The sequence below is a fragment of the Heloderma suspectum genome, chromosome 4 (genome assembly GCF_057233095.1).
Source record: "Heloderma suspectum isolate Gila_16-S chromosome 4, 16-S_ref, whole genome shotgun sequence".
NCBI classification, from domain to species: domain Eukaryota; kingdom Metazoa; phylum Chordata; class Lepidosauria; order Squamata; family Helodermatidae; genus Heloderma; species Heloderma suspectum.
In genome coordinates, this window is record NC_139461.1 from 69,106,222 (window position 1) to 69,124,879 (window position 18,658).

General features: G+C 42.0%; 1 protein-coding gene across 1 annotated transcript in view; it reads right to left on the minus strand.

The window, feature by feature from the left end:
- Positions 1 to 18,658, minus strand: part of LOC146346983 (gamma-1-syntrophin-like) — a 58,914-nt gene that overhangs the window by 34,956 nt on the left and 5,300 nt on the right. Inside the window, exon 4 of the mRNA XM_084851456.1 lies at positions 6,782 to 6,934. Within this exon, the coding sequence (XP_084707582.1) occupies positions 6,782 to 6,934 (153 nt within the window). The remainder of the gene's footprint in view (positions 1 to 6,781; positions 6,935 to 18,658) is intronic.

An 18,658-nucleotide genomic window follows, 5' to 3' on the forward strand; every position in this document is an offset into this window, starting at 1 on the left:
CAGAATCCCCCCCCCCTGCACACTGTTACTGCCACTGCTGATTGTGCCACTGATACGAGTGATACAGATTGTTCTTTCCAGTGAGAGAAGAACCATCCATATGAGAATCACTGAGAGAGGGAGTGGATAGCCTTCTGCATCAGGATCACTGGGGAAGGGCAGGGGGAGAGGAGAAGGCTCTCCAGTCCCTCCCCAAGCAATTCTCATACAGATCATTCTTTTCCCGCTGCTGCTAGCAGCAAGCAAAGAGCAATCTTTTTCATAATCACTGGGCTTTGTGCTTGTATGTGTGCGTGTGTGTGCCTGTCTGCATGCACAAACGTGACCCAGCATCCCATGAGGCCCTCAGGGCTGAGAAAGTTGTGCACCCCTGCTTTAACATATGTGGCAGATGATTATGGGGAAGTACCCTTAGAAAGGAAAGTTCTGCTCTAAATGCACTGGGCATCCATCCCACTGCTCTAATTTAGCAGTTTAATACCTCTGTGAGTGCTAGATCTGCTCCATCAATCACTCTACCTGCGGGTCATTCTCCTGCTTTCTTCAGCTACAAAACTATCAGCACCAAGCACAACTCCTAGCAGGAAATATGGAAAGGTTAAAGATTATAATGGCCCTTCAGCAGTTGTCACAAATGGGTAAAGAGAGATTAATGTGCACTGCAGGTTAAAGTGGTAAAAGGTCAGTTTCCAGCCTCTTGCTCTTTGGCTCCTAATCGGAGGGTTTTATTTCACCTATAGTTTCTCTGCTCGTTTTAATTAATCCCTCTGGCTGTGAACCTGGAGAGAATAAAATGAAGAATCCTGCCAAGAGAGTGCATGATGTCAAAGTTCTTAAAGCTTCAGAATAAACCTTAAAAACCTAACACCTGCCATAAAAAGAATGAATTATTTGCTTTTGATTTCATTCCACACACCAAAAACCATAAAATACCTTTTCAAAATGAAGGTTTCCCATATAACAGGCAACTCAATATTTAATTTCTCACTTCCACTATGCTCTGAAAGCAAAGAATCCTAAAAATGGGTCTGTGAATAATTCAGTTGGCTTGGTACAAAAACAGAGCCAGAAGCATTACGATTCTTGGATTCTTGGGCCTAAGACCTGCAGTACACTGTAGTTTAGTCGGAGCTATTAAACTGTGGAAAGCTGTAAAGCTCATCCCAGCCAATTTCTGAAGTGGAAAAGGCTTGGAGACACTTGGTGCCTGAATTGTATCTTTCAAAAGTCAATGTCATTACAAAGAAATGCATGTAATCTTTACTTGGGTAATGTAAATTTACTTGATCTTTCTTTTTTGATGTAAAGAGCTACAGCATAGGTGTAGTAAGTGAAGCATTTTTTCCCCAAAAGGTTTGCAATAAAGATGCAAAGTAGAAAAAACTAACAGCTATACGTTATGAATCAGAATGTATTTCTTTAAAAACTGCAATGCTATAAATCCTACTGATTTTGGTGAGACTTGCTACCTACAAATCCCATTGATTTCTCTGGCTCTCATTACGAATGAAAGAGGCTGGGTGAGATGTGTGGGATATGCAATCCTATAATTGCTCATATCATAATTGGATCACAAATTGCAACCCACATCTGCAACCACCTTCTATTTTTGAGGTTCTAATTTGCTTGGGTTTTGTTTTGTTTTGTTGGATGCGTCCGTGTTTTTGCACTGCCACTTGGGAATTGTATTGTGGGGGAAGGCCATGCATTTCCTAGGTAACGATACAATGTTCTCTGGCACATGGAATGCCAGGAGGATTGGGTCCATGTGAACCATCCATCCCCAGCAACTCATAGCTTCCCACGGCTTTACTCATCTGCTTGGCTTGGCCAGAAGGATCAGATCAGTGGGAACCATTACCTCCCCACCACTCAATACAAGACAGCCCACCCCAAAATTTTAAAACACACATATAATAAAGAATCTACCCACTCAATAAAGACATACATGACATAGGACTGACTGAAACCACTTCACACACAAGAGTGTAGGAAAAATAGACAAGACGCCTCAGAAAGGATATAGCATTCAAAAAATACTTGGTAAGACTAGCCAAATGTTTTTGTTTGTTTCAAAACATTACTGTACCCCACCCCCTCATGCATTTTCCAGCTATGTGCATTAGGTAGCCCCATTTACTTGACACAAGGTGTTTCCAGATAAAGTCTTCCAGATGGAAGGTCTTAGTGTTACCAATCAGAAGGCACTGGGCAGCTTTTCTGTCTTTTTTTCCTTAAAGATGTTCTGCAGTAAGTAAAAAAGACAGAAGAAGTAGTAGGAAAACATGGGAGGGCTAGGTGTAGGAGACAACAATGTCTGGACCCCCCCCCCCCATAACATTCTGTGAATGAGTCAGGGAGATGGCACCATAAAAGCCTCATCTGGGAGCAGTAAGAGCAGTAAGCAGTCTCCTTGCCCTTGAGACATGTGCATATTCCCCAAGCTTCCCGGTGAAAAGAAGGAGTCATGCCATTATTCCGTAAATATAAGAGGATGAAAAAGCAACCAAGTTCTGAGCATGCACCAACTGCAGCAGCCAACCTTGCCTGATAGATGCTGGCCATACATCAACTCAAAATTATAATACCTTGCAATTAATTGGGTGGGTGGGGCTGCTCAACCCACAATAATGAGGATTGTAACAGGTAAACTTGCAGTATTTGTGATCTTAATCAAGAGCATGGTTAAAACCGTGTGTGTGTGTGTGTAGGAAGTTGGGAGTGTTTTCCAGGATTGGAAGAAATGCTGACTACCACTATTAGAACAGTCACTAAGCATGATGTCAATTAAGTAAAATGAAAGTAAAGATATTATCTTTTATAGATTGTTAGGTTAAGATGTCCCCTTCATGGATCACTGCCTTGTTGTGGTGAAGGAGCTTGTGTAACGCAGTGAAGCCATAAGCTATGCCGTGCAGGGCCACCCAAAATGGACAGGTCATGGCGGAGAGTTTTGACAAAATTTGGTCCACTGGAGAAGGAAATGGCAACCCACTCCAGTATTCTTGCCAAGAAAACCCCATGGAACATATCACAAGGCTAAAAGATATGATGCTGGAAGATGAGCTACTCAGGTCGGAAGGTGTCCAATATACTACTGGGGAAGAGCAGAGGGAATTTCCAAGTAGCGCCAGAAAGAGTGAAGCGGCTGGGCCAAAGCTGAAAGAACACTCAGCTGTGGATGTGTCTGGTGGTGAAAGGAAAATCCAATGCTGTAAAGAACAATATCGTTTAGGAACCTGGAATGTAAGATCAACGAATCAAGGTATGCTGGAAGTGGTCAAACATGAGATGGCAAGACTGAACATCGACATCTTGGGAATCAGCAAACTAAAATGGACAAGCATGGGCAAATTTAATTCAGGTGACCATTCATACTGTGGGCAAGAATCCCTTAGAAGAAATGGAGTAGCACTCATAGTCAACAAAAGGGTGGGAAAAGCAGTACTGGGGTACAATCTCAAAAACGATAGAATGATCTCAGTACGAATCCAAGGCAAACCATTCAACATCACAGTAATTCAAGTCTATGCCCCAACCACTGAGGCCGAAGAAGCTGAGGTTGATCGGTTCTATGAAGACCTACAACATCTTCTAGAACTAACACCAAAAAAAGATGTCCTTTTCATCATAGGGGATTGGGATGCTAAAGTAGGAAGTCAAGAAATCACCGGGATACAAGGCAAGCATGGCCTTGGTGTACAAAATGAAGCAGGACAAAGGCTAATAGAGTTTTGCCAAGAGAACATGCTGATCATAGCAAACACTCTTTTCCAACAGCACAAGAGGCGACTCTACACATGGACATCACCAGATGGTCAATATCGAATTCAGATTGATTATGTCCTTTGCAGCCAAAGATGGAGAAGCTCTATACAGTCAATAAAAACAAGACCTGGAGCTGACTGTGGCTCAGATCATGAGCTTCTTGTTGCAAAATTTCGGCTTAAATTGAAGAACGTAGGGAAAACCACTAAACCATTCAGGAAAATAATAGAATGGGAAAGACTAGAGATCTTTTAAAGAAAATCAGAGATCTCAAGGGAACGTTTTGTGCAAAGACGGGCATGATAAAGGACAAAGAAGGCAGGGACCTAACAGAAGCAGATGAGATTAAGAAGAGGTGGAAAGAATACACAGAAGAACTATACAGGAAAGATCTGAATGTCCCTGATAGCCATGATAGTGCAGTCACTGAACTTGAGCTGGACATCCTAGAGAGTGAAGTCAAGTGGGCCGTAGGAAGCATTACTAACAACAAAGCTAGCGGAGATGACAGTATTCCAGCTGAGCTATTTAAAATCCGAAAAGATGATGCTGTTAAAGCACTGCACTCAATATGCCAACAAATCTGGAACACTCAACAGTGGCCACAAGACTGGAAAAGATCAGTTTACATTCCAATTCCAAAGAAGGGCAATGCCAAAGAGTGTTCAAACTACTGTACAATTGCGCTCATTTCACATGCCAGCAAGGTGATGCTCAAAATCCTACAAGCTAGGCTTCAGCAGTATGTGAACTGAGAACTACTGGAAGTACAAGCGGGGTTTAGAAGAGGCAGAGGAACTAGAGATCAAATCGCCAACATTCGCTGCATCATGGAGAAAGCAAGAGAATTCCAGAAAAACATCTATTTCTGCTTCATTGACTACGCTAAAGTCTTTGATTGTGTGGATCACAACAAACTGTGGCAAATTCTTAAAGTGATGGGAGTACCAGACCACCTTACCTGTCTCCTGGGAAACCTGTACGAGGGTCAAGAAGCAACAGTAAGAACCAGACATGGAACAACCGATTGGTTCAAAATTGGGAAAGGAGTACAACAAGGCTGCATATTGTCACCCTGCTTATTTAACTTATATGCAGAGTACATCATGAGAAACGCCGGGTTGGATGAATCACAGTTCGGAATTAAGATTGCCGGGAGAATTATCAACAACCTCAGATACGCAGACGATACCACCCTCATGGCAGAAAGCAAAGAGGATCTAAAGAGTCTCTTGTTGAGGGTGAAAGTGGAGAGTGCAAAAGCTGGTTTGAAACTCAACATTACAAAAACGAAGATCATGGCATCTGGCCCCATCACTTCCTGGCATATAGAAGGGGAAGAAATGGAAGCAGTGACAGATTTTATTTTCTTGGGCTCCAAGATCACCGCAGACAGTGACTGTAGCCATGAAATTAAAAGACGCTTGCTCCTTGGGAGGAAAGCTATGGCAAACCTAGAGAGCATAGTAAGAAGCAGAGACATCACCTTGCTGACAAAGGTCCATATAATCAAAGCTATGGTTTTCCCAGTAGTAACGTATGGCTGTGAGAGCTAGACTGTATGGAAGGCTAAGCGCCAAAGAATTGATGCTTTTGAACTGTGGTGCTAGAGAAGACTCTTATGAGTCCCCTGGACTGCAAGGAGGTCAAATCAGTCCATACTAAAGGAAATCAACCCTGAGTGCTCATTGGAAGGACAGATACTGAAGCTGAAGCTCCAATATTTTGGCCACCTAATGCGAAGAGAAAACTCCCTGGAAAAGACCCTGATGCTGGGAAAGACTGAAGGCAAAAGGAGAAGGGGACGGCAGAGGATGAGATGGCTAGATAGCATCACCGATGCAATGAATATGAACTTGAGCACGCTCCGGGAGAGAGCGCAGGACAGGAAGGCCTCGCGTGCTATGGTCCATGGGGTCACGAAGAGGAGGACACGACTTAACGCCTGAACAACAACAACAACAACAACAACGTTAAGATGTATCATTTACATAGTGACTCCCAAGCATATTTGCCTCCAGTAGGTTTTTCTGACCCTCCTCAATTCTACTGCACTTGTTTGATTGTTTTTAAATAGTCCCTGTGTCACCAGTCCTAATATCTCCTTTCATTTATCACCCCATAAAATGCCAGTTCCATGATGAGCTGTTTTTCAGAACCACATCCCCTTTTATCCATCATTTATTATTTTGTTGTTGTTGTTGTACCTATCTTACAATGAGCTCAGCGCAACTACTTAGCTCCAGAACAATCCTGTGAGGTAAGTTATGCTGACAGCAACTTGCCCAGTGCCATGCAGTGAACTTCGTGGATGATCTGGGAATTTTGACAAGAATTTCCTAGATACAGAACTCACTATTCTATTCACTACTCCCTCTCAGCAGTTAATGTTTGCAATTTCATATTAATATCTAACAAAACTAACAAAAGTCTGCAGTTCAGCACCGCTAGTTGCACAACTCACATTTTGTTTTGGTTGAGAACATCAAACAACTAAACCTCTCTCATTGGAACGTTCAAGACTTGGGTTGCAAGAACCAAAGCATAGCCCTGTTTGTTTGTTGTTTTTTAAATGAGGTTTCCTGATTAAAAGACCACTAATGTTTGGAGAACCAGCATGGCGTAGTGGTGAGAGTGGTGGGCTGGGAGCTGGGAGATCCGTGTTCTAGTCCCTGCTCAGCCATGGAAGCTCATTGGGTGACTTTGGGTCAGTCACAGACTCTCAGCCCAACCTACCTCACAGGGTTGTTGTTGTGACGATATAATGGAGAGGAGGAGGATTATGTACACTGCCTTGGGTTCCTTGGAGGAAAAAGGGCAGGATATAAATGCAATCAAGAAAGAAAGAAAGAAAGAAAGAAAGAAAGAAAGAAAGTCTAACAACATATTTCAAATTTTACTATTAATATATTCCAAAGCTGGCTTAAAAAAAACCCATCACAATGTACTACTGCTACTACTGTCTATCACATAATAATGTTGCCAAATGAAGTCAGTATCACAGATTTCTTACCTGTATTCGTTCCACTTCTAAAAAGGTTGCTGATTGGAAGGCCTTTTCCCATAGTATGAGGTCACTTTCTAATTCCACAGAAAAGTAGAGATCCTCTCCTGTTTCAGACTGGACACCAAAGCAGTGCTTTCGCCGATCCAGTAGATCACTGTCCTGATGAAAACCTGGAGTTATATAATCTTGCATACATCAATTAATATTTCTTACAGTACAGACCTATATGTTAGATGCAGAGCAAAGTACCTATGCAGAACAAAGTACCATGTAACTTTTATACACCCTGCATTAGCTTCAGTCTCATCATCTGAATGAAACTGAAACAAAAAGACATTTTACAGATTTTCCTTTAAGAGCATAGTTTGGCTTCAAGGATCCACAGTTTGAACTCTTAATCCTCCAGTTCCCAATGTTACAATAAACTCTAAAAGTTCTAAAAATGCTTCTGTGTCATATATTCTGTGTATTTATGCGCAGGACAGAATCATACATCAATGATTTCTGAACTGTTCTGAATGCATCATAACCACTTTATGTTAAGACCAAGGGTAAAGAAAAGGAACAAATCTATTTAAATAGCTCTCCCATTCTCGATCTTTCTGCTATTAGCAGGGAGGGTTTAAAAAAAAAAAAAATCTGTCATCAGGGCTTTGGAGTCTTTTAGGATGGCATCCTCCTTGCCAAATCTAGTTCTCTAGAGACTGCTTAAACCTAGGCTATTTTTTCCAAGTCATGCTGTAATTAGTTGTAATTTTTTCTGGTTCTGCTAATTAAATGAAGGAAATTACACTGACTAGAAAGTACATATAACTTAAAATTGCTCTCCTTCACTGTCTATATTGCACCAACAATGTTCACAAGTAATTCCAGACTCAAAGGCATATCGAGAGTCACAAGGGAAAATGTTCTCTTTCCCACTCTGAGGAGGAAGTACTGGGCACTCCGCTCATCCCACTGCACCCACAGGACCCACTGCTAGTGCAACAGGGAGTTAGCACATCCTAAAGCAAATCCAGAAATGAGCAGAAACATTTTTTTCCAGAACAAGACAGATCAGCAGAGTTTCCTTCTGAAAGTCTACTGACCTGCCCCATTCTGGAAATTAGCATTTCTGCTTATTTCTAGTTGCTTTAAGAACCACTTACTCCTTGATGAACTAACGGTGGGTTCCCACTGGCTTGTAGGCCAACAAGTTACCTCCACTTATCTCTACTCTACTTATCTCTACCACTTATCTCAGCAGTGCCATGCACTCTTTGACTCCTCTCCCTAAAATATTAACACTCCCAAGGTCCTTTTTCTTTGCATAGCAAGCCTCCAGGATTCCTTGTTCTTTACACTCAGCTCCATACCCATGGATTTCTTTTGAGCTGGATCCCTCCCTAGGGATAATTTTGCATCACTCTCCATTTGCATTGCATTACCCTCTAGATTTAGTTTTAAAAAAATGCCTTGTCCTAGTACTGATGCATTTGTTTCCTGGTTTGCATCTCCAGAATTTGTAAAGAGAAATGCAGTGATGGTGTGCAGGCACGAAAGAAGTGCTGTTCAAAGTGACCTTTGAAATCTTGTGTGAAACTCTCATAAGAACCTACATGCCTAAAGTGTTTTTTGTTTTTGTTTTACCTTGCTACACAGATTCTTAAAAATGACAGCATTATGATGTATACCAGCACTGGTGCACATACATGCCCATTTGAAGAAGAAGAAGAAGAAGAAGAAGAAGAAGAAGAAGAAGAAGAAGAAGAAGAAGAAGAAGAAGAAGAAGAAAATGAAAAATGCTCTCTGCCTTGGCAGGCTTGGTAGGCTGGGAAAGGGACATTATCAGCTACTAGAAGATTGGCATGGAATAATCACTGCCTCTACCGTGAGACTGACAAGGTGGGGAAAATTTTGTCAGAATTTGTTTTTAAATTAAGTACTACTATGCCCACCAGGATTGATGAATATAGATGCCCTTTTGCCTTGGCTTGTTGGCTGGGGACAAACATAGCCATCCTTGGATGCATGTTGCAACCAATAAGCCTGTGGATCCATTTGGGATCCATTTGGGAAGCAGAAGCATGATACAACCAACAAAGAAGCAAGGAAATTGGAAGAAGAAGCAGACATGGAACTTGGACGGAGAAGAAGCATGGAACTTGGAAGATGCATGGAACTTGGAAGAAGAATCAGAAGCATATTGCAACCAACTTGGAAGCATGTTACAACCAACAAGACTGTGAATCCAGCTAGGAAGCAGAAGGGATTAAGAGTATAGGAAGCAGCAGCATGACAAGCGGGATCTACAGAGTTGGATCGCTTCTTTTTCTACCTGTCCAAATTCAGCCTGTGGTCAGCATATGTTGTTGCACTCTGTTAGCCTTCCCCAACCTGGTGCCCTCCAGATGTTTTGAACTACAACTCCCATTGGCCCTAGCCACCACGGCCAATTACCCAAGTTGATGGGAGTTGTAGTCCAGAACATCTGGAGGGCACCAGGTTGGGAAAGGATGTGCTAAATACATACATAAATAATGTGGTAATAGTAGTAATATTAACACAATGAGAAGGAATTGTTTCTCTCTTCAGAAAGCAATAGCTGATTGCTATAGAGCTGTTTGTGAAGAACTGTGGCCCCATAAAAAGTCCACTAACCCTTTCCTTGAAATGGGCCATAAAAGCAAAGGATCGGCAGCTAGATTTGGGGTCCAGTCTAGATCTGCTAGTACATAAAAAGAAGGACAATGTGTGTTGTTCATGATCCAAACAAATATATTTATTTCAATTTAAGCACATGTTTAATATGCTTGTAGCAAACTATGGAATGGTTGGACTGTGTCTATTGTCCACACATAATCCACGTGGGGATGTTATTCAAGTTTGCTTTGAGCTATGACCCCAAGTGTAATTAGCCCTCAAGATCACTGCATAGCCTTGAAATGGCATAGCCTTAAGTTGTAACCATGGTCTCCCAGTCTGGTGTATCTCAGAAGGTGGTTGTGAGGATAAATGTTGGTCTGAATTCCTCAGAGGAAGGGCAGGATACAACAAATTCCTCCATGTGGTTAGCAACCACTGCTGTAGTGTTGTAGTGCTGTAGTGTAAGAAAGTGTTGCTGTTGTGGGCCAACTCAGAACTCAGAACAGAGACTGTGAATGGGGATGCAGAAAAAAAAGTCAAGAATGCTTTGAGCATGTACAGAATACCTCTCCCAGTAACCCAAACCAATCTCAATCAGTTGCATTCAGTAATGATATTTATGTTTAGTGACAGCAATATAAGTGTCCAAGAAAGACAAAGATATTTTTATATTTATATTTTTATATTTCCTTTCACATTAAAAAGTATTCCATTAATGTCAGGTTACTGTATGGCATTAAATATTCCACAGACCCTATTCCTCTCTATAGAGTTATTTGCCAATGTACCAGACATAAATACACAATATAACTTATAAATCAGGGGTGGGCAACTTTGAAAAGTCTGAGGGCCATTTTTGCCCCTGGGCCCCACCCCTCCCCGCCATGGGCTGCACCTCGCACACACACACACACACACACACACAATGGTGCCAAAAGATTAAAACTTTAAAAATGGCATCCAGAGTGGATACAAACTAATTTTCACCCTTTTCATGCTCTGTAGTAGTAAAAAGTAGTAGTAAAAGGGTAAAAAAAAAAGGTTTCAAAATGGCCACTCCAGATGCCATTTGGTTTATTGTTGTTGTTGTTGTTGTTGTTGTTATTTTTACAATGAGGTGCAGCACAGAGAGGTGGAGACCACAGCAAGGAGCAGGCAGTGGGAGCCGTTCTATATGGAATACCAGAGATATCCTAAGTCATTTTGGTGCCCTGATGCAAATTCATTCATTTCCTGTGTGTTTTGGTCATCCCACAGTTAGCACTGCTTTTAAATTAAGAAACAAAACAAACACAATAACGGAATCCTGCTGAGTTGCTGGGGGTGGCTTATGATCAGAGTTTTTTCATGATACAGACAGTAAACAAGTTGAAGAATAAATCTCAGCCTTGTTTTAAGGAAATTAAATTATACTCTGGAAGGGCATAGACCTGCCCTTGTCTCCCAACCCTAAATCCATCTTGCGTTTTCCCATTTCCCTTAAGAACTTTCATTTTTCTTATCCTTTCAGCTTGATTTTTCAAATTCGCCTAGGGCCCTAGAAAGCACTGTCATCTGGGTCTCTTTTAATGACTGGCCTGGGCTTGAGAACTTTCATTTTGTTCCATTAGGAAAATAAATTTTGGATGAAAGCAGCAGCACACAGCTCACTACAGAAGATAAGAGGTCTGAAGGTGAAGACAGACATTATCAAATCATTATTCGTAGCTCTTTTTTCTTTTCTGTTTTGTAATATCCCTAGGACCTGTAAGAATGTGTCAAGGTGCTTACACTGTTCATGAGAGAGTCTAATTTATGAAGCTGAGATGAATATCCAAGGGTTTTAGTGTCCTCGGAAGTTCAGTGTGCACAATTAATGCTGCAAAACTGAAATGGCAGAGTTTCTTAAATAGTATTTTAAACCATGGTGGATCTGTTTCAAATTGTAGAGCATCGGTAACAGTGTGCACACCAATGGCTGGAGATTAGAAGCCATTTTGCTTTACCATTTCATTTTCAGCTGTCTATAATCATCCTGTAAACTCTTTACAAAAGGAAGGAAGAAATGAAAACCATTTTGGTCCAATGAGAGACACTGAACAGGAATCCCTCCCACAGTGGCCTACTTCTCAAGAGAGTGTAAATTCAATGTTTGCTGACTGCACCTTGAGTCCTGCACCTATGGGCATATGATCCATAAGAATATAAGAGCAGCCCTGTTTGATCACACCAGAGGACCTTCTACTCCAGCATCCTATTTCTTTCTTGAAGTGGCCAACATGATGCCTCATGGAAGCTTACAAGTGAGGCATAAAGACAACTGCCTTTTCTGGTTATTGCTCTTCTTATGTGGCTTTTTTCTTTCCCAACAAGGTTGCCCTTCATTGTAGAGAACCTGCACCAGCCCCCTGATCATTTGGGTTGCTCTTTTATGTACTTTTTCCAGCTCTGCAACATCCTTTTTTGAGATGTGGCAACCAGAACTGTACCTAGTACACAACAAATGTGACCACATCATACATTTGTAAAAAGGCATCATGATTACCAATCCCTTTCCTAAGAATCCCTAACATGAAATTTGCCTATTTTATTTCATTTCATCTCTATGCCACCCAATAGCTGAGGCTCTGTGGCAGTTCACAACAATTCATTAAAAATACATTATCAACATTATAATACAGTAAAGGGATGCTGGAGAAATCTGCTACAGACTCAAATGAGGTCAGATTCCAAAGAATCTGACCTCCCGAGTCCATGGTGGAACAGCCGCATTTACCTCCAAGTCCAGAGTTCCCATGGGGCGGCTTTCCAGCTGCCTAAAAAATGTGATATGCTAATGGTGACTGCCATTAGCTTATCGCAGGAAAGTTACAGCTGTAAATGACATATTATACGCCATTTGCGGCCATAAAGCACTTACTTTTACCTAAATACAGCCATAAACAGCTGCAATTTAGGTAAAAGTAACTGCTTTACAGATGCAAATGGTGCAAAATATGCCATGTACAGCTGTAATTTCCCCACATATTGCATTTTTTAGAAAGCCGGAGAGCTGCTCCACCAACTCCGGTGGATACAGCAGGGCTCCGAAGGACTCTATGGGGCCTAAGTGGCCTGAATTGTCCCACAACAGACCTCCCCCCCACCCGGATGGGACAGTGGAGGGGTTGTACATCCCTAATACAGTATAATAATAAAATGTGTTCTAAAAACTTTTCACAGCTGCCACACACTGGTCTGTTTTCATTGAGCTATTCCTCCATGACCCTAAGATCTGTTAGACCCCACCAGCCCTTAGACTCCATCAATAGCCTGATTCAGGCATTATTTAAAGTAGCATGGTTTACCACATGAACAGGACAGAGTAACCCCATCCCCGACATCACATCATAATGTAACTCCACTGATAGGTGTCCGTATAGCATGAACACCTGCAGCAGGGAGGCCTTTGCATGTACAGCCGTACACACTCAAGCTTCCATTCGGAACCCCAATCCTGCAGGGTTCAGCTGTACACGTGAAGACCTGCTGTACACGTGAATGCCCGCTGTAGGCATTCACAGTGTATGTGAGGATGCCTTTGGGCAGAGCTACATGATGACATGACATCAGGAGGCAGGGCTACTTGGAGTGGCCCCATTCCTGCTCATGTGGTGAGTAATACTACTTTCAGTAACACCTGAATAGGGCTGGTATGTATGTGAAATTACAGGATTTTGCCCAATATCCATCACTTTACGCTTACCTACACTGAACTGCGTTTGTTTTTGTTTTTTTGCCCATTCACCCATGAACAGATTCTTTTGGCGCACTTCAGGGTCACCACCTTGAGCGGTTTGATGCCAGTTGCAAACCTGGATTTCTCTAATACATTGTACGGGAGGCTGCCCTTGAAGATGGTCCAGAAGCTTCAGCTTGTGCAAAAAGTTGTGGGCAGCACTGTAACTGGTACAGCCAGGCAGAATCATACTACACCAGTTCTGGAGGAGCTGCACTAGCTGCCATTCATTTCTGAGCTCAATTCAAGGTGGTGCTGCTTATCCTTTAAAGCCCTTGGGGTTAAAAAAAAAATCTGCAGGAGTGCCTATCCTTCTATTAGCTTGCCCATGCTTTAAGATTAACAGGGGATGTTCTTCTCCAAATACCTGGAGTACATGAGGGAGAGTGTTATCTCCATGACAGAGCCCAGATTATGAAATAGGTTCTCCATGGAGGTGTGACTGGTGCCAACAGTGCAATCATTTCAGGGTCAAGCTACACATTCCTCAAATCATGCATGGTAGAGCTATGCATAATTGGTTTATGTACCTCAGTGTAAGCACATACACTGTACCAATTCAGTTCAAGACCATGGTGTTCCAGAAGGGGAGATTTAAGCTTCCCCCCACTTTTGTCCTGAAATTCCACCCCCCATGGGGGTGTGTTAAAAAGAAGTCTCCATTGTGTTTGTAAGGTCACTCTTATCATATTCTCATATAACACCCTAATATCTGCAAGTGGGAAGGGTGGTTTTAAAATAAACAAGTACACTAATTTGCATACCACATCACAGATAATTTATAAGCAAGTTAAAAAGGACCATTCTAAGTCAGATCCTTGAGGGACTCATTTTTTACTTCTCTCCATTGAGATATTCTCTCCATTGAAATTATTCCCACTGTCTACTTTCTCTTTTCTAACAAGTTACAAGTCCAAAAGAGGATTTGCATAGGCAAAGGTCTCAAGGGGGAACCAATTGTGCTTGTATAGGGTCCTCCATGCAATCAGGGTTTCCAATTGCATGGAGCAGCGAGTACAGCTAGCTTCCCTTTCAGTCTTTTGAAATACGTATGGAGGTCAGAGAGGCAAAGTCAGGTAGTCATGGAGATGGCAGGAGTGGGGGCCAGCGGGTCTGGCAACATTGCGGATGGAGCCTGGAGGTGCAGTCCTGCTCTCCTCCACATGGGGAGCTAATGAGTGAACAGGGCTTTTGTCAAAAGTTCTTTTAAAGTTCAAGTATACAGTACCTATCCACTGTAGAACTGTAGAAATCAACTGTGATGCCAGTAAGTCCTAACTATTTTAGATGATTATGTATTGTACCCTACATTTAAAAAATGCTTTAACCATAATAATCTGATGAACTGGGGATGGTTGAAAGATGTGAGAAATATAATCTAATTATATAAATTCTCTTATTTACATCTTCCAAACCTGCCCCAGTCTATCCAGTCCTATAAACTAGATTTGTCTTCCATAGTAAAGGCTGAACCAATATCTAACAACCGAAAAAGTCAGGTGGCTCTTTTTGTTTTTCTGCCAGTCTTTATGAAAAGCAACCAAAAAATATCTAAGTATTTGGTCCATGTTCTTGGAACTCTTTGGTGGTTAGCCTAGATCTCTGAGGAAATATGAAAGCTATTATTTGAAAGTCACCTTTCCTGTTCCCTTCCCTTCTGTACATCCCCCCTTCCCCCTTGTTCTTTGTCTCTTGATTTGTCTGTTTGTTTTTGTAAGTCTGTATGTGTGGGTGAATTTTGTGTTGTAGAGTAAATGCTAGTTGATGTTAAAGACACAGGGTGTATTTAACCTTGTGTATTTAACATCACTGAGGGTGAGGAAGAGATAATTTTAGTGAGTCATGGGGTAGGGTGGGTAAACTGGTTGGTGTCCATTTGCTGTATCAAAAAACTAATAAAACTTTAAATAACTAAAATGACTGTGGGCCCAAAAGAGGCAAAGAGGGTACCATGTAAGGGAAGATTGTGCCTTCTCTCTGACCTGCTCAGGATAGGTAACTACCTTTATGCAACACAATCATGACAGAGCAAGGGGAAAGCCCTGATAGATCACAGGTGGAGTTCAGATCAAGCTTCAACATCCACACAAGGGTACCCAGACACCTTACCACACAATTAGATGTGTGTTTCCAGATGGAGGGCTCCTAGAACCGCCAAACACTGTACTTCTGCTCTAAGCTATAAGCAGTATTCCAACTGACTGTCCACACTTCAGGGATTCTAGTGTTTTGGTGTGAGCAACTCACCATGTTCCATCCATGCTGTGGGTGTGACATAGCCAAGTGGACAAGTTTGTTCCCTTCCCTTTCCTGACCCCTCATACACTCCTTCTGACATTTTGAAGCAGGTGCTTTTCAGCATCATTTTAGCACCTTATTTTGTGTGTGTGTGTTTGTGTGTGTGTGTTTGTGTGTGTGTATGTATGTATGTAATTTTTTTAATGAGTGCCTATGATACAGGGCAAGATCACTGCAGCCTTATATTCAAGTAAACACCATTACGATGGAGATGTAAATCCTAAGTTTTTTCTGGACAGTTTCACAATCCAGCTAGGAAACTCACCAGCTTGCTTTTTCTAGTCAATTTCAAACTTGCCCCTTGATCCTTCTGGTCAGTTTCACAACCAGGCTATAAAACTGCAGAATTTCAAGACATCCTCAATCCCTGCCCAGTTTCCAGTCATTTTAAGGGTTTCCTTTGATTCATTTCTTTCCAAACCCTCTTTCTTAAATGGGAGAAGGGAAGACAACAGGTGAAACTGAAACCGTCTGTAGATGTGGATGCATTTACTTATATTTTCTCCATGGTTTGTTGTGCTGTATGCCATATGGGTTTTAAGAGGTTTTTAAAAACTTGTGTATGTTGTTATGTTGCAAGCAGCCCCTGAAGGAGGAAACTATTCTCTAGAATTGTGCTGAATTTTTCAATCTATTTATTTTTGACCATTCAGTGGGGGAGGGGCAAAAAGAGTTTGCGCTCAAAACTTATGGGAAGGGGTGAGAATTTTGGAGAAATTTAGTGCTTACCTTACTGAAAGGAGGTGGCTGAAGGGTTCATGTGTGCTTTTTTTTGCATTCTTTCCCAGTTCTGTCCTTGGAGCTTTCCAATGCTGCTGGCCTGATGAGTGCCTGAAAGCTGAGCAAGGCATTTTTGGTTTGCTTTTGTTGTTGTTTAAAGTCCTTTAACAATGCTGGAAAGCACTGGAAAGCCCCAAGGGAGGAAGTCCTGGTTAAGTCCTCTAGGGGGCTTTCCAGGAAGCTCAAGCAGTCAGAGAGTTTGCAAGGACAGAATGGGGAAAAATGGGAAAAGAAAGCACACGCAAATCCCTCAGCCACCTCCTTAGAGCAAGGTAAGCACAGAAGCCCTGTACCCTGAAAAAATTATCCAAAATTCTCAACATCCCAATGAAAGCATCAGAAAAATGACTGCCTCTTTTGCAGGGACATGGAGAGGTGACAAAACGGCAGGTAGCATTTTGGGACAGCACTACTATTCTCCAAAATGTTGGGTGGGCATAGCATAGAATAAATTGCACTATTGTGCATCTATTACTAGTTTCTCTCTCGCAGATAAAATTGACATTTGTTAGTTTTGCAACACTTTTTTATAAGATAAAAAACAAAAATAAACATGTTTATTGCACAAGTCTTCCTCAGAGTGCCTCTATTCCAGCATAGTGACACTTCTATTTTTTAATTTGTAATTAAAAAAAAATAGATCATGCACCAGAAACAGGTTTGCAGCCTTCTAGCTTTATCTTACACAATACTGCTGTGTAGAGAGAGCCAGTATGGTGTAGTGGCAAGAGTGTTGGACTGGGAGCTGGGAGATCCGGGTTCTAGTCCCCACTCGGCCATGGAAGCTCACTGGGTGCCTTTGGGCCAGTCACAGACTCTCAGCCCAACCCACCTCACAGGGCTGTTGTTGTGAGGATAAAATGGAGAGGAGGAGGAGAATGTAAGCTGCCTTGGGTTCCTTGCAAGAGGAATAAAGGCGGGGTATAAATGCAATAATAAATATAAATAAATAAATAAATAAAGTGGGATCTCTTCCCTGCTTTGTGAGATTGGAGAAGCCCTGGGAGAAAGAAAAGGACTTCCTTTGCAGGAGTTGAAATGGCTCTGCAAATGGAAATGCACAGAAAGCAGGAGGAGGAAGATCTCCAACACATAATCCACCTTCCCCAGGGACAACTCCTCCCATTGTGCCTCAGTGATGCATTTTCCTGACTACACCAGCTGAAAAACTGCACGGCTATTCTGGCCTGCCCCTCTTTATCAGGTTTGTGTGTGTGTGTGTGTGTGTGTGGTTAGAAAAAAGACAAATATAGGTGGGAAAACACAGGATGATTACAAGTGGGTCACAACATCATCTGGATCCCTGATAATTTTCTGTGAATGAGGCAGGTCAAAGGCAAAATAAAAAACTCGTCTGGAAGTACTCCTGATGTAAACATTTTAATGGTGTATGTTTGCTTCTTCTCCGCAAGTTAATTCTTTATTTATATCCTGCCTGCCTTCCATTATGGAAAACAAGGTGACATGCACACGGTTCCAGTCAGTCTCCCCATCCAGGCATTGACCAGAGCCATTTCTGGTTAGCTTCAACAAGGTTGTTGCAACATGTGCCTCCAGGACATGACCTGGGATCTGTTTCTGTTTGTCATGGAGAGAAGAATGGAGTAATAATGGCACTGAAGTCCTGCCCTCTGAGCCTTCCCTCTGGCTTAGAGATTTTACAAGGGGTTGCCACATACTTTCAGGCCTTTCTTCATAGTTATACTGGTTAGAAACCTGCTTTTTTCTTTAAAGAAAAGGTGGTATTTTTAGGACACTCAATTCTCAGCTGGCATTGGACTGCAGAATACACATGACCTGTCTTCAGACTCCAGTATTCATACTGTGCATTCTGTGATTCCATGCAAGTGTGCTGAAAAATCACAAAGTGCATGCAGGGTGCAGAAGAATTCAGCTTCTTTACCTTTTGGGGTAGAACTGTAAGTGACTGGAGACCACCTGATTTAAACAGGGTTTGTTTTGTGGCTCCACAACCTTGTTTTAGAGCACTGGCCACAGGACAGACAGCACAAGGGGCTGTTAGAATATCCTATATGTACGTAGACACAATGCAGTTATCTGAATGCTCGATGGTAATGATTTTGTAATGATTCTCTACAGTAACGCAATCCTTTAGACACTGCTGATGGCTCTTTTCGCTATTGTCTGGTGCTAGGCAAGTCTCAGAAGAGAGTTGTTACTGCTTTATGTCCCGTTTTCCCCCTCAACCAATGGGTGTGAAATTTGCCTTTATAGAAGTTCCATTATTGTGTTCAGTTAAGCAGAGAGGTATTGGCATTAGTAATTGTTGGTTGCTGCTTAAATGACTATTGCCAAAGGGATCCATTGGGGATGGCAAAAGAGACAGAGAGCTAAATGAGGAAAGGGATGAGAATGAACAGGAGAATTGGAAAGCACATTTGGATAGGGAAAGAAAATGCCAG